This window comes from Alligator mississippiensis, chromosome 8 (assembly GCF_030867095.1).
Source record: "Alligator mississippiensis isolate rAllMis1 chromosome 8, rAllMis1, whole genome shotgun sequence".
Taxonomy (NCBI): Eukaryota; Metazoa; Chordata; order Crocodylia; family Alligatoridae; genus Alligator; species Alligator mississippiensis.
This window is the reverse complement of record NC_081831.1, coordinates 32,226,109-32,246,113: the sequence shown is the minus strand read 5'-3', so window position 1 is coordinate 32,246,113 and position 20,005 is coordinate 32,226,109. Positions and strand designations below refer to the sequence as shown.

Genomic DNA, 20,005 nt, shown 5'->3' with positions numbered 1-20,005 from the left:
AGCTCTGTGCTGGCAGCGACTGCACGGGCACCTCGGGGTGGACAGCGGGGCAGCGCAGCCCACTCTGAGGTGCCCATGCAGTCACTGCTAGCACGCAGCTGATGCTGGAGCTGTGGAGCCCAGTGCAGCTGTTTGCCTTCTTAAAGGGGCAGAGTGTGGCCTCCATTGTTATTGTTATGATATAGCCCAGGGGCTTGTGTTTCTGTTGTCATCCATACCAGTGGACTGGGATGAGGCTACTAAGGGAGGAGGAGGTCTCACTGGGGCACAATATTTTGTACAGCCCCAGTACCAGAGGGCACAGTGACAGAGGCCAAGAGCTCATCAGAGAGACAATATTTATATACCACCTGCCAGGCATGGGGTGTGGTAAAGGGGATGTTTTGGAGCCACGTATCTATCCCATAAGGCTTAGGGTGTCCCATGAGGCACCAACTTGGAGTGAAAGCCAAGAAGGGATCCAAGAACACACAGGTTCTAGTGGGGTTCAGCAGGACTGTGGCCACACAGAAACTCGTGGGCAGCCTCCCTACTTCTTATCTTAAACAGCAACACATGGCAGGCAAGATTAGAAGGCACCCACAGGACGAAGCTGGCATAGTCATGGAGCCCTGGGGGCATCACGGCCATCCCTGGGGACCCTGTGCCATGACAAACAACATGACTATGCATCTGCACAGGTAATGGAGGAAGTCTCCCTAATTCTGGTTGTCTACTTCAGGATGTTGCTAGCAGCCACATATTAGATAGCTAATTGGTGAAATAGGACTTAGATAATAAATTTATGCAAACCTATTTAACTGTTTGTTAGTGTTACATTAATGTAGAAGTTTTCTCTTCTGAATTTCCTAACCATGATTTTCCAAATGACTAACAATGTTGAGTGGCTAAATGCAATTTAAAGCCCCTGATTTTTTTGAAAGTCCGGATGAAAAAATTTAAATCCCTTAATGCTTCTCAGAAGGCCCCAAAATCGGGGCATCCAACAATACTAGTCACTTTCAAATGCATTGGTCAAAATTAAACAAATTTAATATGTTTGCATTTGTATATCTCTGCTTTGAGGAAAACAGAGTTAATATTCACAAGTGTCCTGCAGCTTTTGTTTTACTTGAGGCATTTTAAAAAAATCATTGGCTAGAGGCCAGCTTCATATTTGAGCAACATGTTGGATATATCTTGGCAATTTAAATAATGGGATTTTTAAACGAAAGGTTAATATTTGTGAAATATTACAAAATGCAAAACAAAAAAAAATACAGAAAACCTAAAATTGCGTGTGGTAAACTCCTCATGCACATGATTTCCTTCAATTGTTTTCCTGAAGGATGTGTTATAATAAATTGTGTCATAGCATCTTTCTGCAATGAAGTTAAAAGTAAGAGATGTACTACTAAAATCTCCAGTCCACATAGGGAGAAATCAAAGTACAAAGAGGTAAAGAGACTCATTCAAGCATACCAGTAACAAATATGAGACTATAACCCAATAGTACTTCTGACTCCCAGCCCAGAGCACTCAAGCCATCAATCTCCCAGTAGCCCCTTCATATAAATTGGATAACCAGGACTTCCTGATGCCTGTCAGACTGAGAGTAGAAAATATTCAGAGCACTGGGTTGGATTTTCAAAACAAAATAAAAGCAAACAAAAATTATACAAGCCAGAAAAAATATGGCAAACATGCCTGTAACAGGGAACCCTAGCCCTGTCACTAGAAAGCAGACCCGCCCCTTTAAGGCCAAAACTTTATGGACCTGGAGTACTGGTGCAGAAGGGGTTAAAGACTGGTCCTGGCCCACTAGTCAGCTGACCGGAAGGGGCAGGACTATAAGAACCTGGGGCAGAACAACAGAAGGGGGGAGACAGCAGCCGAAGGGGAAGGAGTGCCTCCAAGAGCTCCACAGAGAAGCTTGGGTGAGCGGCCCAAAGGCGGGAACTACGAAGCTGTGGAGAGACGGCAGCCGCACCACAAGGACTGTAACCGACGGCTGGGAGTCGAAGCATGAAGCCTGCAAATGTAAGCTGACCGGCTGCTTTGTTTGATCATAGTGACTAGTGGCAATTATTATTTTTTCCTTTTCGATTATTGACTAACACTGGTGGCTTGGGTGAGGCTACTGGGGATGGAGGAGGCCTCATAGGGGACCCACGGTAGTGTGAGAACCCGGCCCCAGAGAGGGGGCGGTGAGAGAAGCCCCAGAGAGTGGGGGCAGAGAAGGCGCAGTGTGAGACAGCGCTGCGGAGAGCCCGAGGACCAGGGGACCAAGTTGTAACAAGGCCTGACACCATAAAAGGCTAGAGCCTCAGAGTCAAACCCTGTTTGGTGGGTTTTGGACGGGAAGGCCTAGCTAGAGAAATACAGGGGTCAGGGCCATGCAGGTGAAAGACCCCAACATACAAAATACAACAGGCAGTCTCCCGCTCGCAAGAACATCAACAATAATTTCCATCAAGACATGGCAGATGAGTATAGGGCGGGACATAAGAGCTCCAAATCAGATTCCAAGGGCACTCCACGTAAGGCGCATATGACCAGAAAGATGGTGCTGGGGTGGGCGACTTGTTACAATGCCCCACAACATATTTTTTTTAGTGTTATGAAAATGAAAAACAACTGCATGGATATTTGGCTAAGACTAACTAAAAGCTTACATTGAAAGTGAAGCCACACTTAAAAAGTCTTATAACCCAAAACAGAATATTTTGGCAAGTTATGAGAATTATAATGGAAAAGCTTTCACACTTTAACAGTATTAAAAGCTCTCATGATCTTATTGCAAGTCAACTGATATTTCATGTTGCAATTTAAAGCCTGAGATCCTGCAGAAATATACTTTTTGATTAGAGTATCAATAATTCAAAAAAGGAAGTTTTTAGCCTTCATTGTTTTGGAGGAAATCTTGAAAAAATGACCCTATTGCTCTCTAAAAGCCTCAAAAACAAATGATAAAGGAAATGAATCCCATATTTATTATTTTATCAAAACTTAATGATTGTAAGCTTAACTCAAAATTTTCAACTCTGAGTTATGATTCTTGAACATTTGTCAATACTGCCTTATAGTTTCTGCAACCAGTAACTAACCTTTAGTTCTTCCAGGTCAGGCCTCTCCATGCTCACTACAGCTGCTAATAGCTGGTCTTCCAAACCATCTCGAGTTACAGTAAAATTGATGAGGGTACACTGTGCTTGCATCTCAGGTTGGTAATGGGGATTTGCTAGCTTTGTGTGGAGGATGAGACGGAAATTGGGGTTATACTCACATTCCTTATCTCCAATTTTAAGATACCTGAAATAGAAACAACAGGAGTAACTGTTCATGTGATTTCCAAAAGTGGTTTAGCCCAATTACTAATGCCATTTCTAGTATTAGATTATATATGTCCAATACATACCCTATTTGATTCTAAGATAAGGGTTTTTCCCCCCATTTACTGTGGTGAAAAGAACCCTCATTTGGAATCTAGTATGAGGCCGGTGTGTGAGGGGCTGGCAGCTGCTGAAACTCCAGTTCTGGCCCCAGCCCTGGGTCAGGGTTGGAATCACAGCTGCTGTCTGACACCTTGCTGCCTCTGTGTTGCCTACCTCTCCCCTGCAGCAGCCTCAGGGTCCCTTTGCCCCCCTGACCTCACACACCCCTTCCTGCCACCCCTTTCTTCCCCCAACTCACCCTTGCTCTGCCTGGAACACATAGCATCACCCCAACCTGGCCCCATAGCAGCAGTACCAGCACCTGCCACCATGTTCTGAGGGGTTGTTTGCTACATCCCCTTTTATTGAATTCTAGCTCTTCCCCTGTTTTCAGTTAATTGATCAGACTGCCTGGCAGAGGGGCAGGGGTTAGATGTCCAAAGTGTGATAGAAAAGTTACATATTTCATATCTATGTTATACATTGAATAACTACAAACACTAATTCAACTGTAGTCATTTCATTTAAAAAATCACTGGCCAGTTATCACACATATCCATGCTGATGTACTCTATTTCACAACTTTGGTATGTATACAGGTTAGTGGTCTCCTCATTGTTAAACCTTCCTTCAAATCTTCCTGTTTTCCTAGAAGATATATCATTTAACTTATCATTTACCAGGTATGATCTGTAAGGATTTTGAAACCTCCCTGCTCATTTCTTTGTACAGCCCAAATTACCATCCTATAGATCTTGTTAAACTAAGGAATGTGAACATTAAGGTGTTAAACTAAGGAGAGGCAACGGGGGAAGGAGATGGGTTAGAAGCTGAAGCCTTGTCAAGCCAAGGTTTATTAAAGTTTTAGCACAACAGTGTCAGAGGCATAGGGCCTCTCATCTATCCAACAGGTCTTATCAGTACTGTGAAATGCATATTTCCCAATCTCTACTGAAAATACCCTTCTTGGTGCATTCCAGGATCCCATTTGTCTTTTTTAAGACCACATCACAATTACAACTCATAGTCATCTTGCAACTGACAAGTATACCCAGGTCCTTCTCTTCATAGAATGCTGGGCTGTTTCAAAACAAAGAACTTATATTTGAGATTGTCTAAAATTCTGAACCTTCCCAAAAGCAGTTTTTTTCTAGAACTTTGGGGTTTCTCAAATATCTAGTTTTTACAATTATTTTCTTTAAAACTATTTTGCCACATTTACCCAAATCCAAGACTACCTTGAATTTAAGATACCCCTCACCCTCCCAAAATTACTTCTATACATGAAAAAATTATAAATGTATTATAATTTTCCATGTTTGGAATTTAATTATTGGGGAATTGTCTTAAATTTGTCCCCAACACTGCAGTAGGAAAAGCAATGGTAGCCGGACAGGTAGTGAGGGTGCAGGCAGTAGGGCAGGCAGTGAGCAGGTATGTAGCTTGCCCCCTGCTTTATGGGGGAGCCCCAGAGGTGCACCCCTCATCTCCTGGGACTTGATGGGCATAGGAATAGCTGCAGGGAGTGGTTGTATATGGTGCTTGCAATGAAGAGCCAGTTCCTCCTTCCTTTCTGCACCTTCTCCCCACCTGACCTTTTCTCCCACCTGCCCTTGCCATGCCCTTCCCAGAAGTAGGCACTGGGAAGATAAACCCCTTCCCCCTCCTGCTGTTCCTGGCTGAACCAAGCACATTGGGCAGCTGCTTCCTGTAGTCCAGCTGGAGCAATGCAGGAGCAGCTCTGGGGCTTCCCTGGGCTTATTAGCTGGCAACAATGGCAGAGATATGGGAAAGGGGATGGTTTCCTCTTCCTCTACCTGCTCCCTGGTTAGTAGAGACCATGGGGGTAGCAGCAGAGAGCAAACACAGGAAGAGGGGGATGTGCCTACTGCTGCCACTGTTTCCAGTTGAGATTGGCACCCTGAGCAGTCACAGTGCATAGCTGGAGCAGGGCAAAAGCAGCTTTAGAGCTCCCCCTGGGACACCTGGGTCAGCCATGGACAGCAACGGCATTGTGTGCTCCTCCCTTCCTATGCCTGTTCCTTGCCCAGAGCTTCAGCTGCACGGAGAGGCACCATAGGGCATATCCGCATGAGAAGGAACATGCATTTCCCATGGATAATTAGCAGCAGCATATATTTGTGCTCCTGCTAGTTGTCCCTGGGGAGTGACCCTGCATGCCTGCTCTGGTGCATGGCACGTTGCCTTGGGTGGGGTAGGGAAGGCTGGGGCAGAAACTGGGCTGGCCTCAGCAGTCTTACCTGGGGTCCTGGGTGCCTCCTGGGGCTCCAGCAGTGGCGATCCAGGTGCACAGAGCCTGGCTGGCAGCTGGAGTATGGCTCTGGCTGACCAGGCTCCTGTTTCGCATGGTGCACTCTGCTGCTATGTGTGCCACCCTGCTTTTTTCTAGCATGGGTTTTTTTGACATTGGTATCTGTCAGTGTCAAAACCCCCCCGCCCACCACCACCATATTGCAAATTAGCAGCATGGCAAACACCTGCATGAGTGGTGTGCACATGCACACTCATCTAGACGTGCCTATGGAGTGCTGAGCTCGGGCAGAAACAGTAATGGTAAAAGGGAGGGTGCAACCACACAGCTACATTCCGTACCCCGACTCTTTTCCTCACTGAGAACAATTATAGGCCCTTTGTAATTGTTTCTTTAAACTGGGCACGTCTATCTACACAATATGCCATAATGCACAGTAGCCTATTCTACTGCACAGTAATGCATCAAGGCAAAACCTATGCTAATGCACTAATGCGTAGTAGAATTACTCTACTGCACATTAAGCATCACAAAGAACCATTCACCTTTGCCATTAAGCATTAGCGTGGGCTCATGTTCCTTTATGTAGTACGTCATATTAAACGGTGCCTATACATGAACAGTGAGGCTGCTCCGATGTACTGGAATTCCAGCGCATTGACTCAATTATTTGAATCTGCTGAAACGTGGCAATTGGGAGTGAATTAGGAATCAAGATAACTAGATAGGGGTATAAACCAGATTCAGAGAGAGCAAGCAGAGTCCAGAGATAAGCCAGGTCAGGAAACAGGTCAAGTTACCAGAGGTGCAATTTAAAGTCATGAAAGCCCTGTTACCCAGATGCTTCCTGTTCCTCTCCCTGGGCTTGTATAAGGGAAGTGGATCAAGTAACAAGAGTCAGCCATTCAGGTATCAGGGAATAGGTGGACACTTGGACACTAAGAAAGGCTTTAGGCATACTTCATTTCGTCTTTGGGTGTGTACACAACTTCAGGCAGCTTATCAGGGAGGCGCTCTAATTCATAGCACTTTAAAAAAAGTGCCACAAGTTAGAGCTTTATTGAACCCAACAGGTGATTGCCTCTTGGGCAGGGGATGCTTGGAGCCTGCCTGCACTGACCCTCACCAGTGGTGCACATGCACCAGCAGCCTCCCAGGAAGCTGCTGGACTGTCCTTGTCCCCAATCCCACCCCCTTGCCAGCTGGTAACTAGCAGGAGGTGGGGAAAGAGGGATGGAACCCCCGTACTGTGCATGCCCCCCCACTACTGCTGCTGGGGTCTTAGGGGGTGCCAGACCATACCTTCACAGTAGGAAGGGCTCCCCCCCCCCACCCACTGCCCCAGTTCTAGGCTCAGCAACAACAAGACTGTTGCTATCAAGATGTTTGCATGGGGAGGAGGAATAGAGCCCCAAACTTGTGGGCCAGGTCCAGCTGCCCCCAAGACCCCGGCAGGGGGTAGCTGGGTGGGGGGTGGGGCACATACCACAGAGGAAGCTCCCTTCTCTCACCTTGCCTCCCTTCCACACTGCTCATGGAGGAGACAGAAGTTTTCTGTCTCCTGTCAGTGACAGCCCCAGGGGTGGAGCTAGGCTGGGCTGGTACTCACTAGTTCAGCCTGCAAAGCTGTATAGATGTGGGCAGAATTGCCCCAAATTAACCCTTGCAACAAGGCACTCTGCCTTAAAACACCCCATCTGATATTTCATCAGATGAGGGTTACATTTTTGCATGCTTAATCATTTTAAAAGCAGTCATGAAAGGTTTTTACATTACAGCTGTACAGAAATTCTGGGGCTCATCACACACAAAACATAATATTTGCAAATGCCCTTTGGGAAGAGCAGCAGGCTGGTGGATTGAGATCAATGGCTGTGCTGATGAGGCTAAGGTCTGGGGTTCAAGGCTGTAAGACTGTCACAAAGCAGAAAAACAGTTTAAACTGAAGGACAATGTTGGCACAAGAAGCCATGGAAATAAACTAGCCATAAATAAATTTGAACTACAATTTGCTGAAGTCAGAGATGCAAAGTTCTGGAGTAGCCTTCCAATATGAATGGTATTATGTATGTGAGGGAAACCCAAACGACATAGGACTAGAAGCAAAACACAAGATCCAGTTTTGTTTTGTTTTTGGCTAGCTGTATTAACATTGTTTTTATGGAAGGAAAATAAAGAACAATAGAACATGATATTTTCACAGTCACACAAAAAGACCATGACAGAATCCAGACATTTTGGGTCCCTATTCAGCACTTTGACCACATGTTCAACATGCCTTTCACCTTCAAATCACCTTAAGTACATTAGGTTCAAGATTAGGATCAGTCCACAGTGCTAGAGTAGGTTTATAAAAAAAGGTCCCTTTCTCCAAAAATCCAAGAACTACCCAAGAACCAGGTTCAACCTAGACCAATAGAGATTTTTAGTGATCTATTTTCACTTTTCCCCAAGAAGCTTTAGGAAAATTAAGAGAGAGGCCAGATACGGACATAAAAAGGTGCCTCATTCAGTGTTCTGGATTCTTACCTTCCTTTCTTGATTGTTTCTTGACCAAGCAAGGGGCCCAAAACTGGATCTACAGATTCCTCCAAATTTTCAATCAAAACAACTTCACCTGCAGCAAGGGCTCGTTCCATAATATCCAAATACCTAGTGGAGATAGCTTTGGTATAGTAATGGCATACAGCAGACAAGGGCATCAAGAAACATGAGCCCACACAAGACACTAAGAAAAGGTACAGCACATAACTACAGGTGTGAAAACATGACAAAAGACAGGATCTGAGCCTCCAACATCCCATGTGAGTTTCCTGACTGTGAGGCTATAGAATCCCTCCTATTGGGGCTTTGTACATATACACATACAAGTATATATTATGTATATATGTATGTATGAATGTATACACACACAAAGATAGATAGATAGATAGATAGATAGATAGATAGATAGATAGATAGATATACACACACAGAGAACAAACATTCACAGGGTCTCATCAAGAGTAGTGATTTGAACCTGAATCTCCCACATTCCAGAGAAATGTCCTAACTATTGGGTTATAGGCTAGTCTGGGGAAAAAATGAAATCTCCTTTATGCATTGACAAGGTATTTCATCCTGGAATTGAAAAACCTTTCCAAAATTAAGTCTCATCAAAACTGGTAAATTTCTATTGTTTCAGTTTTAATAACTTGCCATTTTCCAATGGGAATTTTTTTGCCAAAATGATTTTTCAACCCATTTCAGTGAAAAAGAGCTGAGATCAGAATTTGCTGATCTCATCTCAAAGGTTTCTTTTTTTTTTAGCATCACTTTCAAACCCTTACCTGATTGTCCAGGTTCTGTGACTAGAATTCCAACTAGCCAATCATCTTGGTTCTCTGACACTAGTAAGTTTCAGTGCTCAGTGTTCAGTTCTTCCCATATGAAAAATGGCTTCTACAGCCAATGAGCAGACAAAACAGAAAAATTAAGACTTCTTTCTATATATACCTTGTCCCTATTCTACATCTTGTCTGTAACACTGAATTTTCTTTCAAAACTTTATTAAATGACTGTGGGAAGGGATAGGCATTTTTAATATCCTATCACATGTAGCTCTATTCTAAATCTCTGTTTAGGCTTTCAGCCTTTCTCTGAGGTAGAAATAGATGTGCCAAATGACATTAGGCAATACCACATATCACCTGCAGCATCACCAGGTGGGACAATGGGTAATGTGCTTTTCTAGGGCTTGCAGGGCCCAGTCTTGCACACCCTGGGGATTCCTGCATAAGAACAGGCCCCTCAACCCCCAGGACCACCTGCCTGGCTCTCTCCACTTACTGGGATTGTGCCCTCAAGATTTCTGGGAGGTGCCTAGGTAAGTAGGAAAAGTTGGGGCAAGTCTGACAGATTAAAATAAACAGGTGATTGCCACTAAATAGTGGCACAAATTGATACCGCAATTGTCACCATCACTATTTGTGGAATGAGAAGGAGCCCATGTGTTTGTTTGCTTGGCCTCTGTGCCTCCATAAAATGTGGTGTGAAGGCATAGGCAATGAAAGGCAATGTTGTTTCCACTCTGATTTTATAGGCGAGTTCTGTTTTCTTTCCAACACACTATGGAACTGAACCATGTGGGGCATAAAGCCAAGCATACACTAGTACAACCTGAGCCTAAGGCATAACCCACGTACAGAAAATATGTATCCAGACAGCCAACATTTCTGTTCTCCTGTCTTTGGAATTATAACTAGGCAAATTCCCCAAAGCTGGCAAGTGTTAGAGAGCTTTGGTTCTTTTCCCCCAATAGAGTAGTGGTCAAAGCACTTGCCCACAAAGTGGGAGATTGAGGGTCTATCCTACCCTCCTCACCCCTATAGAGTCTGACCATGCAGTTCTCTGATTCCTTGAGCATAGGCCATAAATTAGGAATTATCCAGGCCCCTCACCAGCTTTTTTTTTTTTTGAAGCTGCTCCCCTGGGCTGCCAAGAAAGTGAGATGTGTGTGTCCAGGAGAGGAAAAAAAAACCCTGGAGCTAAGCATATATGGTTCAGTGAGATGTTTTCTACCCTATAAGAGACTAGGCCCCAGGTTCACACCCAATCTTTTACTCCCTAGGGTAATCTTTTTTTCTTCTTGTCTGCTTCAATTAATACTAAACGTAAGGTACAGTGGTTAAAATAGCCTCCTCCTACTGCTTTTTTCAGGACTTATACTTAAGTACTTGCATACACAGTAGTGCACTTTTCTGTCCAGGCTGCATACAGCTCAGGAATAGGACTGAAAACTGTGTATGAGTGCCAAAAATGGCAGTTATATTAAGGGGTAACCAGCATATGGGCAGACAAAGTGAAGCAGGATTCTGCCCATGCTGTTCATCATATTTGACAGGCAGCTAACAATGGTGTGTGTTATTTGGTATCATGGCTCATATTTACCCCTTCTGCCCAATTCTGATCACTCTTAGATCTTCACCATATTTTGTTTTAATCCATTTGATACCCTGGAGCTGGGGGTCAACCATGAGGGGCCATCGTTCACAGTTTGTAAGGATTGTGGCATTTTCTGTGGACATGCGATCAGCTGGCAGGCCCTCATTCTGCCAAGCTGCTATATCAGCATCATCTGTCAGCATTGTCAGAGGGTCTAATGATGGAGTAACAGGGATTGGGACCTGAAAGCAAAAAGAGAAAATGTTCCCATGAGTGTCATGCAAGGTTGCAAGCAGCAGTTGTCATATATGCTAAGGATGAAACAGAAGAACTGATTCTAATAATGAGGCTTACTTAACAACCCAGCCATATAATTTATTTGATGGTCAACAGTTTACAGAATAGGTTTGATTTTGAATTCACTCATTCCTGTGATGACTAGAAAGAAATTATAAAAGGAGAAAAAAGAATATTGCCTGCAGCAAGATAAGTGGACTGAGCTATCACAACTAAATAGAACAGGTTCAGATGTATACTTTATACCATGTACAAACTCTTGACATGGTAGTTTTGAAGAACATAATCATTACCCTCATAGGTCTGTTGTTTGCATTTGCATTTCAGATTGTAGAAACACTTTTCTGGCAGGTAAGGCCATTTCTGGATTCAGTGTCTACATACAGGAAACATGGATGTGATAGCTGGTAAGTGATCTTTACCAGTTATCTTAATGAACAGGCTGCTTCCTTCCTTCCTTCCAAAATGGAACCTTTCCACCAAAATGGAACCTAACCCTTTTCCCACCACAGCCCCACACTTTTCATTACTTTTTCTTGCCTTTTCCCCCCTTTTCTCAACCCTCTCTCTTGCAGTAACTCTCTGCCCCTCCCTTCTCCCTCCCTCAGGTTGTTTTTTGTTTCCCCTCCCTCTCCCTGCAGCTGTACCCTTTCCTTCTCACTCCCCCTCTCCTTCCCTTCGGATCCCCCCCCCTTCCTTTTTATTTTTCTTATTTTTAGCTAGCTTTAGCTTTTGGGATTAACCCTGTCCTATCAGGAATGGCTGCTTCTACACATGGTGGCTGGTATGGGGGTGCCTCTCAGGACTTCCCCCTTAACCATGGCTTGAGGGTCCATACCCCACCCCATGTCAGGGTCGAGGTTTGTGCAGGTGCCCAGGTGCCCTGGGATGGTGTAGCATATGTTATGCAGCTCGTGTTAACATGGTCCCGGTGATCTACCCGGGTACTCACACCCTGATCGACAGGGTTTGCGTGGAAGGCCTGGACACCGTGGGCATACCTTGTCGCGCCCCTAGACACCCAGGTGGCGAGGGTGGTGGTTTCCAATGTACCCCCACACCTGTCTGATAGGGAACTGGCCAAGGGTCTTGAAACCTATGGGATTCCTACGAGGCCTTTTCACTGGTTGACTATCAGAAGCAAAGATCCAAAGCTAAAGCATGTCCTGTCCTTTCAGAGGCAGGTCTTCATGCTTCTCAAGGGAGGCCCCCAGTCCCTACCTCATTCCTTGAGCTTCAGACTAGATGGGAGGAGGTTCGTGATTTATCTTTTCCTGGGGGAGACTATGTGTTTCCAGCATGGTAACTCCTCCCACTTCGCTACCCAGTGCTCAATGAGAAGAGCAGCCAAGACACCAGCAACTGCGGCTGCACCAAGGATGACAAATCCACTTCTGGGATGCAGGTCCCGCCTAGTGCAGGAGCTGGGACCTCCTCCCAACCTCCTTTCACCCCTGTTCCATTCGAGGAAACTGGGGCCTCTGGCGCGAGAGCACCATCGGATGGAGGGGTTGGAACCTCCACCCAGCCCACTACCTCGCCCATTACAGCCACAGTGCCGACCTCCCTGCAGTGCAGGAGCTCCACCAAGTTAAGGGGATGAGATTTCCACCTGGCCCCCACCCACTCTGACTGCTCCAGCCGAGGCAGCCGGTGCCTATGCCACCAGGGCCCTGTCAGACGACAGAGCTCAGGCCTCCCCCCAGCCACCCTCCACCGCTGCCCTGTCTGAGGCAACTGGCCTCGGGGAGGCGGGCCAGGAGTATCCTGATCCATCCCCTGTGAAGGGGAGGTCACCCACTGCTTCTCCACAGAAGAAAAACAGAGAGAGGAAAACAAAAGGGGCTTCTCAGGACACTTCACCCCAACCAGGGCCCTCCTTGGTTAGTGCTGGGAAGACTTCTGCTGGGGAGCCTGACCTCGCTCCAACTGCATGTGGCTACAGTTGGGGATGACTTGGCGGCATGGGAAGCAGTGGCAGATCCACTGACACCTCGCTCGGCTTCCAGCTCCTGGAGTCAGGTGGCAGTGAAGATGATATTGAATACCTCCCTTGTGGGGGCCTGACCTAGGGGGTGGTAGAAGAGTCTACTGACCCCTCAGTCATGCCTCAGCCCACTGGACCAGATGGGGATGATGATGAGTTGGAGGTCCAGCTTTCCAAGCGTTATAAGCGACTTCGGGAGCAGGATGACATCTCTCCCCACAAGATGGCTGGGATTGCCCTTCTAGAACCAGTCCTTGGCCCAGATGATGAGAAGAGGATGCAGTTGCTAAACATCGAGGGCATGGATGCTGCACTCTCAGGCAAGCTCTCACCTGAGGTGCAGCCCCACCACTCTTTGGTGGGGATGTCCAGCCTATTCTGGCAGGCTCGCCCCCAACTACGGAGGTCTCCTGGTCTTTCTGAACCAGACTAAAGGACAGAAGAATATAGCGGGGCATATCATTCAGTGGTGTGCAGACCCTAAGCTTTTTGTCCAAGCTGCCAGGGCTGCAGACAAACTCATGCAGCGAGACACAGGCACCCAGCAGATGGCCTACCACCTACAGTAGCTGGCACAGTGGGTGAGGGACATGTAGGGCTTGGGAGAGTAGAGTAGGGCATGATAGGTCTTTCCCGACCTGCCTCTGCTGCCATGATCTGTCCTTGAGTACTTGCTCTGAGGCCCTGGACAAGACCCATATCCTTGTCAACTGTCCCCCCTGAAGAGTACCACCCCTACTACAGCTGGCAGGGCTTCCACTCCATCATTCTCCAAGCCGTTGTTGACCACCGTGGTGCCTTCATGAACTTGAGCATTGACTGGGTGAGCAGTTCCCAGGATGCCCACATGTTCCGCAACTCTGCCCTGCCAGCCCTGGTGGAGAGCAGGTGCTTCACTCTGGAGTGCTGGACCTCCAGGTGGGTGCAGTGGTGGTCCTGCCCCTCTTCATAGGGGAGCCCACCTATCTGCTCCTCCCCTAGCTCATGTGGTCCTACATTGGCCAGCTGGACCACCGCCAGGCACACTTCAACTGGTGGCTGAGCTGGACCTATTCCCGGGTGGAGTAGGACTTGGTCAGCTGAAGAGATGCTGGTGCACCCTCACCACCTGTCACCATGGCCAACATCTCTCAAATCATCATCACAGCCTGTGTGCTGCATAACATCTATGAGGCCTGGGGGAACTCTTTCACGAGGCCTGGGTGGAGGAGGCACAGCAAGTGGACGGCTTGGCATTAGGAGTGCCAGCTGCTGTGGAAGTGGCAGCAGCAGTAGTGGGCCACCCTGCTGAGGCCCCGGGCAAGCCACTTTCTCACCAGCAGGAGCCAGAGTTAGGGTTGTGGTTAGGGCTGCCATGGCCCCAGAGCCATTCCTTCCCTTTTCCTCCTGCAGGCCAGCCTGTCTCCTGTGTTGCCACCCAGCCCATGGCACCCAGGCAGAGGGCTCAAGGGGCTCCCAGCCAACTGGGATGCAGAGCTGCTGGTGCCCCCACCCTCTCCCCATGGAGTGTCTCTGGGGAGGTGCCCTGGGGCCAACCCCGCCCTATGCCAGCTCTACGCCCCAAGCATGCCCCAGTTACAAGTGTCCCAGGCATGGTGTGAGGAGCTGTTTGCACAGGCTTAGGGGTGACCAACCCACAACATGCTGCTGCTGCTGATTGCCATGGTGCCCCAGGCATACCTGTAAACCAGGCATGGGACCCTGAGTTTTGATGGTGCAGAGGGCAAGCCCACCCTGCCCCACAACCTCCACTGCCACCTGGAGGGCTACCTGGGGCTGCGCTACAAGTCCTTGCCCCCTGCAGCCAAGGAAGACATTACCGCCAGCATCAACACATTCCTCGGCATGTAAGAGTCCCATGCCCACTGTGGTGTGGGGACACAGGCTGCTCAATAAAGTTTTGCACTGTCTCCCACCTCCCTGTGTGCTATGAGGGGGGCTCCAGGAGCCAGGGGGTGTATGGGCAGGCTAGGTGGGGGCAGGTGGAGAGGGAGGGCAGGGCCAGGGGCAGGGAGGGCCTTCCCTTCAGTGCAGGGCTCACTAGGTGGGCGTGGCAGGTGTACCTGGCAGCCTGAGTTGGTCCCTGCTTATGGCAAAGACATGACTCCTGGCTGTGCCCTAGGGTGAAGAGGTGCAGCATGCAGGTGCCTGGGCAGGAGCTCCCTCCAGGGAGAAACTGGAGCTGCTGGCGGCCGGCAGTGACATGGCCAACCTGGCCTCCTGGGCAGGGCTGAACACATTGAGCTGGTGGGGCAGGCACTGGCTCAGGTTCCCAGAGCTGTTGGAGGAGGCCAAAGGCAGGGAGTGCATTGGAACAAGTTCCTGCAGGGCCGAGGGGCCCTTCACCAGTGACACATCACCATGGGTCCCAGGCTTCAGAGAAGGCTCAGGCAGGCCGCTTGTGTTCAAATAGATGACACTGCTCAGCCCAGGGTCCCAGGGCATAAGGATGTCATCCAACTGGTGCATAAAGGGCATGGATTTGCAGGAGTCTCTGACTAGCAGTTGTGGTCAGTGATGGTGTCCCACTGTGCCCGCAAGGCCTTGACTTTTATGCGGCATTGGTGTGCTGACTGGTCACGCCCACAATCCTACATGTGGCTTGACAGGCTCTTGTTCACGTGTATGTTGAAGTGCCTGCTCCGAGGACCTCAGCCTCTTCCCCACAGTGCAAAGAGGTCTGAAGTCTCCTCCTGGGACCAGATGAGGCCCTGGGAGGCAGCGTGTGGCTTGGGAAGGACACCAGTGTGGATCCCTCAACAGCTTGCTAGGCCTCTGCATGACAGTCCTGGTTCTGGAGGGCCTCAGCAGGTTCCTGCACACCCAGACGAGGGGCATGGTGTGGGACAGGCAGGTGCATGGCGAGGGTGTGCCAGGCACCAGTGGCAAGTTACAGGCTGGCTGCTGTGGGTGGCCTGGGGCCAGATGGATTGGAACCTGGTGGTCAGAGACTGGCTGCAGGTGTCCTAGGGTCCTGGTGGGCCTGGCAGGTGTCTGCAGCACCCAGCACAGGGGCATGGAATAGGCCTAGCAGCTGCATGGTGAGGCAGTGCCAGGGAGCAGCGCTGGGGTGTAGGCTGGTTGCTGCAGTTGCCATGGGGCTTCCGCTGTGTAATGCAGTGGCCAGAAGCTGGTTGAAGGTAGCCCAAGGCCCCAGCATCCCCACAGGCTTTTAAGTGCCAGGGGCTGGGGTAGGCAAAGAGCCATCTACCCCAGGGCTCTGGGACTGGGCTGCTGGTGGTGGGGCTGTTGCTTCTAGTCAGCATCTACACCCACACTACTACACAGTAACTGATTGCAAGTAAATTTGTTACTTGTATTTACAGGTAGCAAATTTACTCATGAGTAGAGCAATGTACTGTGCAGCAAGCGTCTGCATGTGTAGATGGCGATGCTTACTGCACAGTAATTTTCACTAGTCTTGAGTAAAGCGTCTCATGTAGACATGTCCAGGGTCTCTTAGCCAAAATTCTACAGGACTGGGCCTAGTCATTAAGTCCAGAATAGTCCTAGTTGCTGGTAAAATTTAAGGGTGACACAGAATCTCAGAATCTTAGCAAATCAGGTAACTTTTATAAATAAGTGATTAGGCTAAAGAGGGAGAATCAGCCCCAGTGAGAAAGAGCATGGTTTATATTGCAGCAGAGCAAGGTGGGAATGAAGGAAGGTTGCTTGGATGCTCCTGAGGCAGTACGACTGTATATTGCTTCCTCACTCCAGTTTCTGGCAAAAAACATAGTAGACCCCTACCAGATTCATTGACTGTCAGATGCAGATGATTACACGGTCAGGTGGATGACAAATTGGCTTAGGGGTTGTACCCAGAAAGTGGTGGCGGATGGGTCAGTATCGACCTGGAAAGCCATGAAGTCCCACAGAGATTGGTCCTTGGACCTGTGCTGTTCAATGTCTTCATCAGTGACTTGGATGAGGGCGTGGAAAGCACTCTGTCCAAATTCAAAGATGATACCAAATTATGGGGTAAAGTTAACACACTAGAGGGTAGGGAACGAATCCAGGCAGTTCTGGACAGGTTGGAAAAGTGGGCAGAACAGAATAGGATGCAGTTCAATGAGGATAAGTGCAAGGTGCTGCACCTACAGACAAGGAATCACCAGCATGTTTACAGGCTAGGGGAGGGCCTTCTCAGCAACACAGCACCAAAAAATCATCTTAGAATCATTGCTGACACCAAGATGAACATGAGTATTCAATGTGATGAAGCGATCAGTAAAGCTAACCACACTTTATCATGTATTAGCGGGTGCATCACAAACAGGTCCAGGGATGTGATACTTCTCCTCTATGTGACATTGGTTAGGCCGCAGTTGGAGTTCTGTGTCCAATTTTGGGCTCCACACTTCAAGAGGTATGTGGACAACCTCAAGAGAGTTCAGAGGAGGGCCACTCATATGGTTAGAGGCCTGCAGGAAAACCCCTACAAGGAGAGATTGAGGGCCCTGGATCTCTTTAGTCTCTGCAAGAGAAGTCTGAGAGGTGATCTTGTTGCTGCGAGGAATAGGAGATGCTCTGTTTACCAGGGTACCCCCTGGAGTAACTAGGAACAATGGCCACAAACTGACAGAGAGCAGATTTAGATTAGACATCCGGAAGAACTTCTTTACAGTAAGGTTTGCCAGAATGTTGAGTGGGCTTCCAAAGCAGGTGGTACCCTCCCCTACCTTGGGGAGCTTTAAGAGGAGGCTAGACCTCTACCTGGCTGGGGTCATCTGACCCCAGCGCTCTTTCCTGCCCAGGGCTGGGGGTCAGACTAAATGATCTGCTGAGGTCCCTTCTGACCCAAACATCTATGAATCGATGAATGTATGCTTAGTAACAACTAATTAATAGACACAACTAAGTAACAGACACTTACTTTTAGCTGGCACAAGTACGGTCTCCAGATTCTATCCATCAGATCTTGTCTGTATTTCTTTGTAAAGTAGCCCAAGTAAGAGACAAATGCTGTGATTAGCAAGACGTCTCCACACAGTGTACTGTGTTGCTGTTTGAAGTCTTTCACAGCTTCTGCCCATCTCACATTTTCAGAGGCAAGTCCTCCAACCTAGAATTTCAAATATAAAATTAAACTTCATATGGACTCCTAGAACATTCCTTCTTTGTCCTAGATGTTTAATGCTTCTTCTCACTCTAATTTCAAATTGTTCTACAAAAATTTCAAAACTTGAAAAGTGTTAAGAACAGGAAAATACATTTTAGATCATTTTGCCAGCTGTTTCTCCCATTTACTGAAAGACTGCCCTGACAATATGTATTCCAGGACTTTCTCTAGTCTATCTTTATCCAAAAGGAGGTCTTCACTCCCCTAGAAGGTTGGGGCAGGGACTGGTCCACATACCCAGTCTGGCCTGTGGGGCCAGCCACACACCATTCTTCTGATTGAGCACCCTTATCTGGCCTACAAGGCCAGATGAGTTTTACACCCCTGGCTTAAAAGATAATCTCAATTTTTAAGTAGGCCTGTTGATTAATTGTGGTTAATAAAGGCAATTAACATGTTAATTTTTTTCACTTTAATTTTGTTTAATGTGGCTGGGGCAGGGAGTGAATGGGACCCTGGGGCTGGTGCTGGTTATGGGATGGAACTGAGGCAGCTCATCCAGGGAGGCTCTCATTACTGCGCATTCCCTGGAGTATGTGCCCCTCAGATTTGTGCTCAGGGCAGGGGTGGGCTGCTGCTGCAGTCTGGGACTCTGTGCCCCACTGCCTTTGGAGCTGCATGCTGGCTACACTGTGTCCCCTGCCCGCCCACCAGTATGCTGTCATACAGCTCCCAGGGCAACAGCAGCAGGGTGCAGAAACCAGCACACAGTAGAAGCTTGCCTCTGCCACACACAAATCCAGGGGGCACATACCCATGCCTCCTCCAGGGTGTGTACAGTGGTGGGAGCCTCTCTGCACCCCTGGACAAACCGCTTGCAGCTCCATACTATGACTTGCCTCAGCCCTGGGGCCCCATTCACCCCAGCCCCTACACCTGCCTCTGCCCCACTCTCTCCCTCACGGGGAGGGGGGTGGGGGGCTCGATCTGCCCCCACCATCCCTTCCCTCCCCCACACCCCTTCCCTCCCCCACACACTTACCTACTGGGTGGTGTCTGTGGGTATGTGGGGTGGGGGTGGGTATGTGTGTGTCTGTCTGTCCCTGGCTTCTAAGCCACAGCCCCTCCAGCCCTGCTGCTGCCCCTCACTCCTGACCCACAATACAAGCATTCTGCCAGGGTATGTGGGAATCCTCCTCCCTCAGCTCCAAACCCTACACACACACACAGCCCCCCAACACCTTCATAAATACCCCGTTACACATACATACCCCACCCCATCCCACAACCATACAAAGTACCTGCATAATTTTGCAGAATTGTGAGTTTTTCTGTGCATAATTTTGAGTTTGTTGCAGTGTGGTTAAAATTGTGATCAACTGCAACTAATTTTGTTTAATTGCTCTACTAATCACGATCAAAAATTTAAATTGTTTGGCAGCTCTATTTTTAAGACAATCTTAAGCTTTTTGCATGCTAGCATATGGGAATGTTTGGTCTGTAGCCTACATTTATATTCACTTTTCCTATGATCCTGCTTTGAAAATACACATCTCATCCTGACTCCTAATATAGATTTCTTGCAAACTCTCTATTTAGTAGAGTGTCTGTATTTGGCATGATTTTCTCCTACTTATACTTCTTTTCATTTTTATAGACCAGATCCATTTCCTGTCCATTTTCCTCATTCCTTTAGGGCTATTTATATGATTTCTCTCTGTTAAGTGGAGAATTCCTGAAAACACCATTAATATGTTGCTTTCCTTGTCTTCCAGATTATTAACATGAAATTAATTAAGACCAGACCCAATATAGATCCCTCTGTACCCCTAGCACACACTTTCCATAACTCAGAATGCGGGAGTTTATTTTTACCCTTCATTTTTTATTCTTCAGCCAATTTGAGATTCATGTAGCAGATACTTCTTATCCAAGGCAATTTAATTAATTTTAGGTGACTTGTTACTAAAATGAAGACATGTTAAAATCTATTGCATTCTCTTCATCCCTTGTTTTGCATTTCATTCCAAAACGTCAATTAAAGTTGGTTA

The 20,005-nt window shown here is 47.8% G+C and overlaps 1 protein-coding gene and 1 long non-coding RNA gene across 3 annotated transcripts in view; one reads left to right on the top strand and one right to left on the bottom strand.

The window, feature by feature from the left end:
- The window catches only part of DNAH9 (dynein axonemal heavy chain 9), a 515,733-nt gene that overhangs the window by 165,292 nt on the left and 330,436 nt on the right, over nucleotides 1–20,005 (bottom strand). For both annotated transcript variants that reach the window (XM_059732606.1, XM_059732607.1), the window contains 4 exons: nucleotides 17,769–17,957; nucleotides 10,615–10,850; nucleotides 8,215–8,337; nucleotides 3,087–3,291 (listed from right to left, as the gene is read on the bottom strand). In XM_059732606.1, coding sequence (XP_059588589.1) covers nucleotides 3,087–3,291; nucleotides 8,215–8,337; nucleotides 10,615–10,850; nucleotides 17,769–17,957 — 753 coding nt within the window. The remainder of the gene's footprint in view (nucleotides 1–3,086; nucleotides 3,292–8,214; nucleotides 8,338–10,614; nucleotides 10,851–17,768; nucleotides 17,958–20,005) is intronic.
- LOC132252136 (uncharacterized) lies at nucleotides 1,856–14,775 on the top strand. Its single transcript, XR_009463917.1, has 3 exons — nucleotides 1,856–2,019; nucleotides 11,233–11,312; nucleotides 12,234–14,775. It is a non-coding gene; the product is annotated as an uncharacterized LOC132252136 (long non-coding RNA).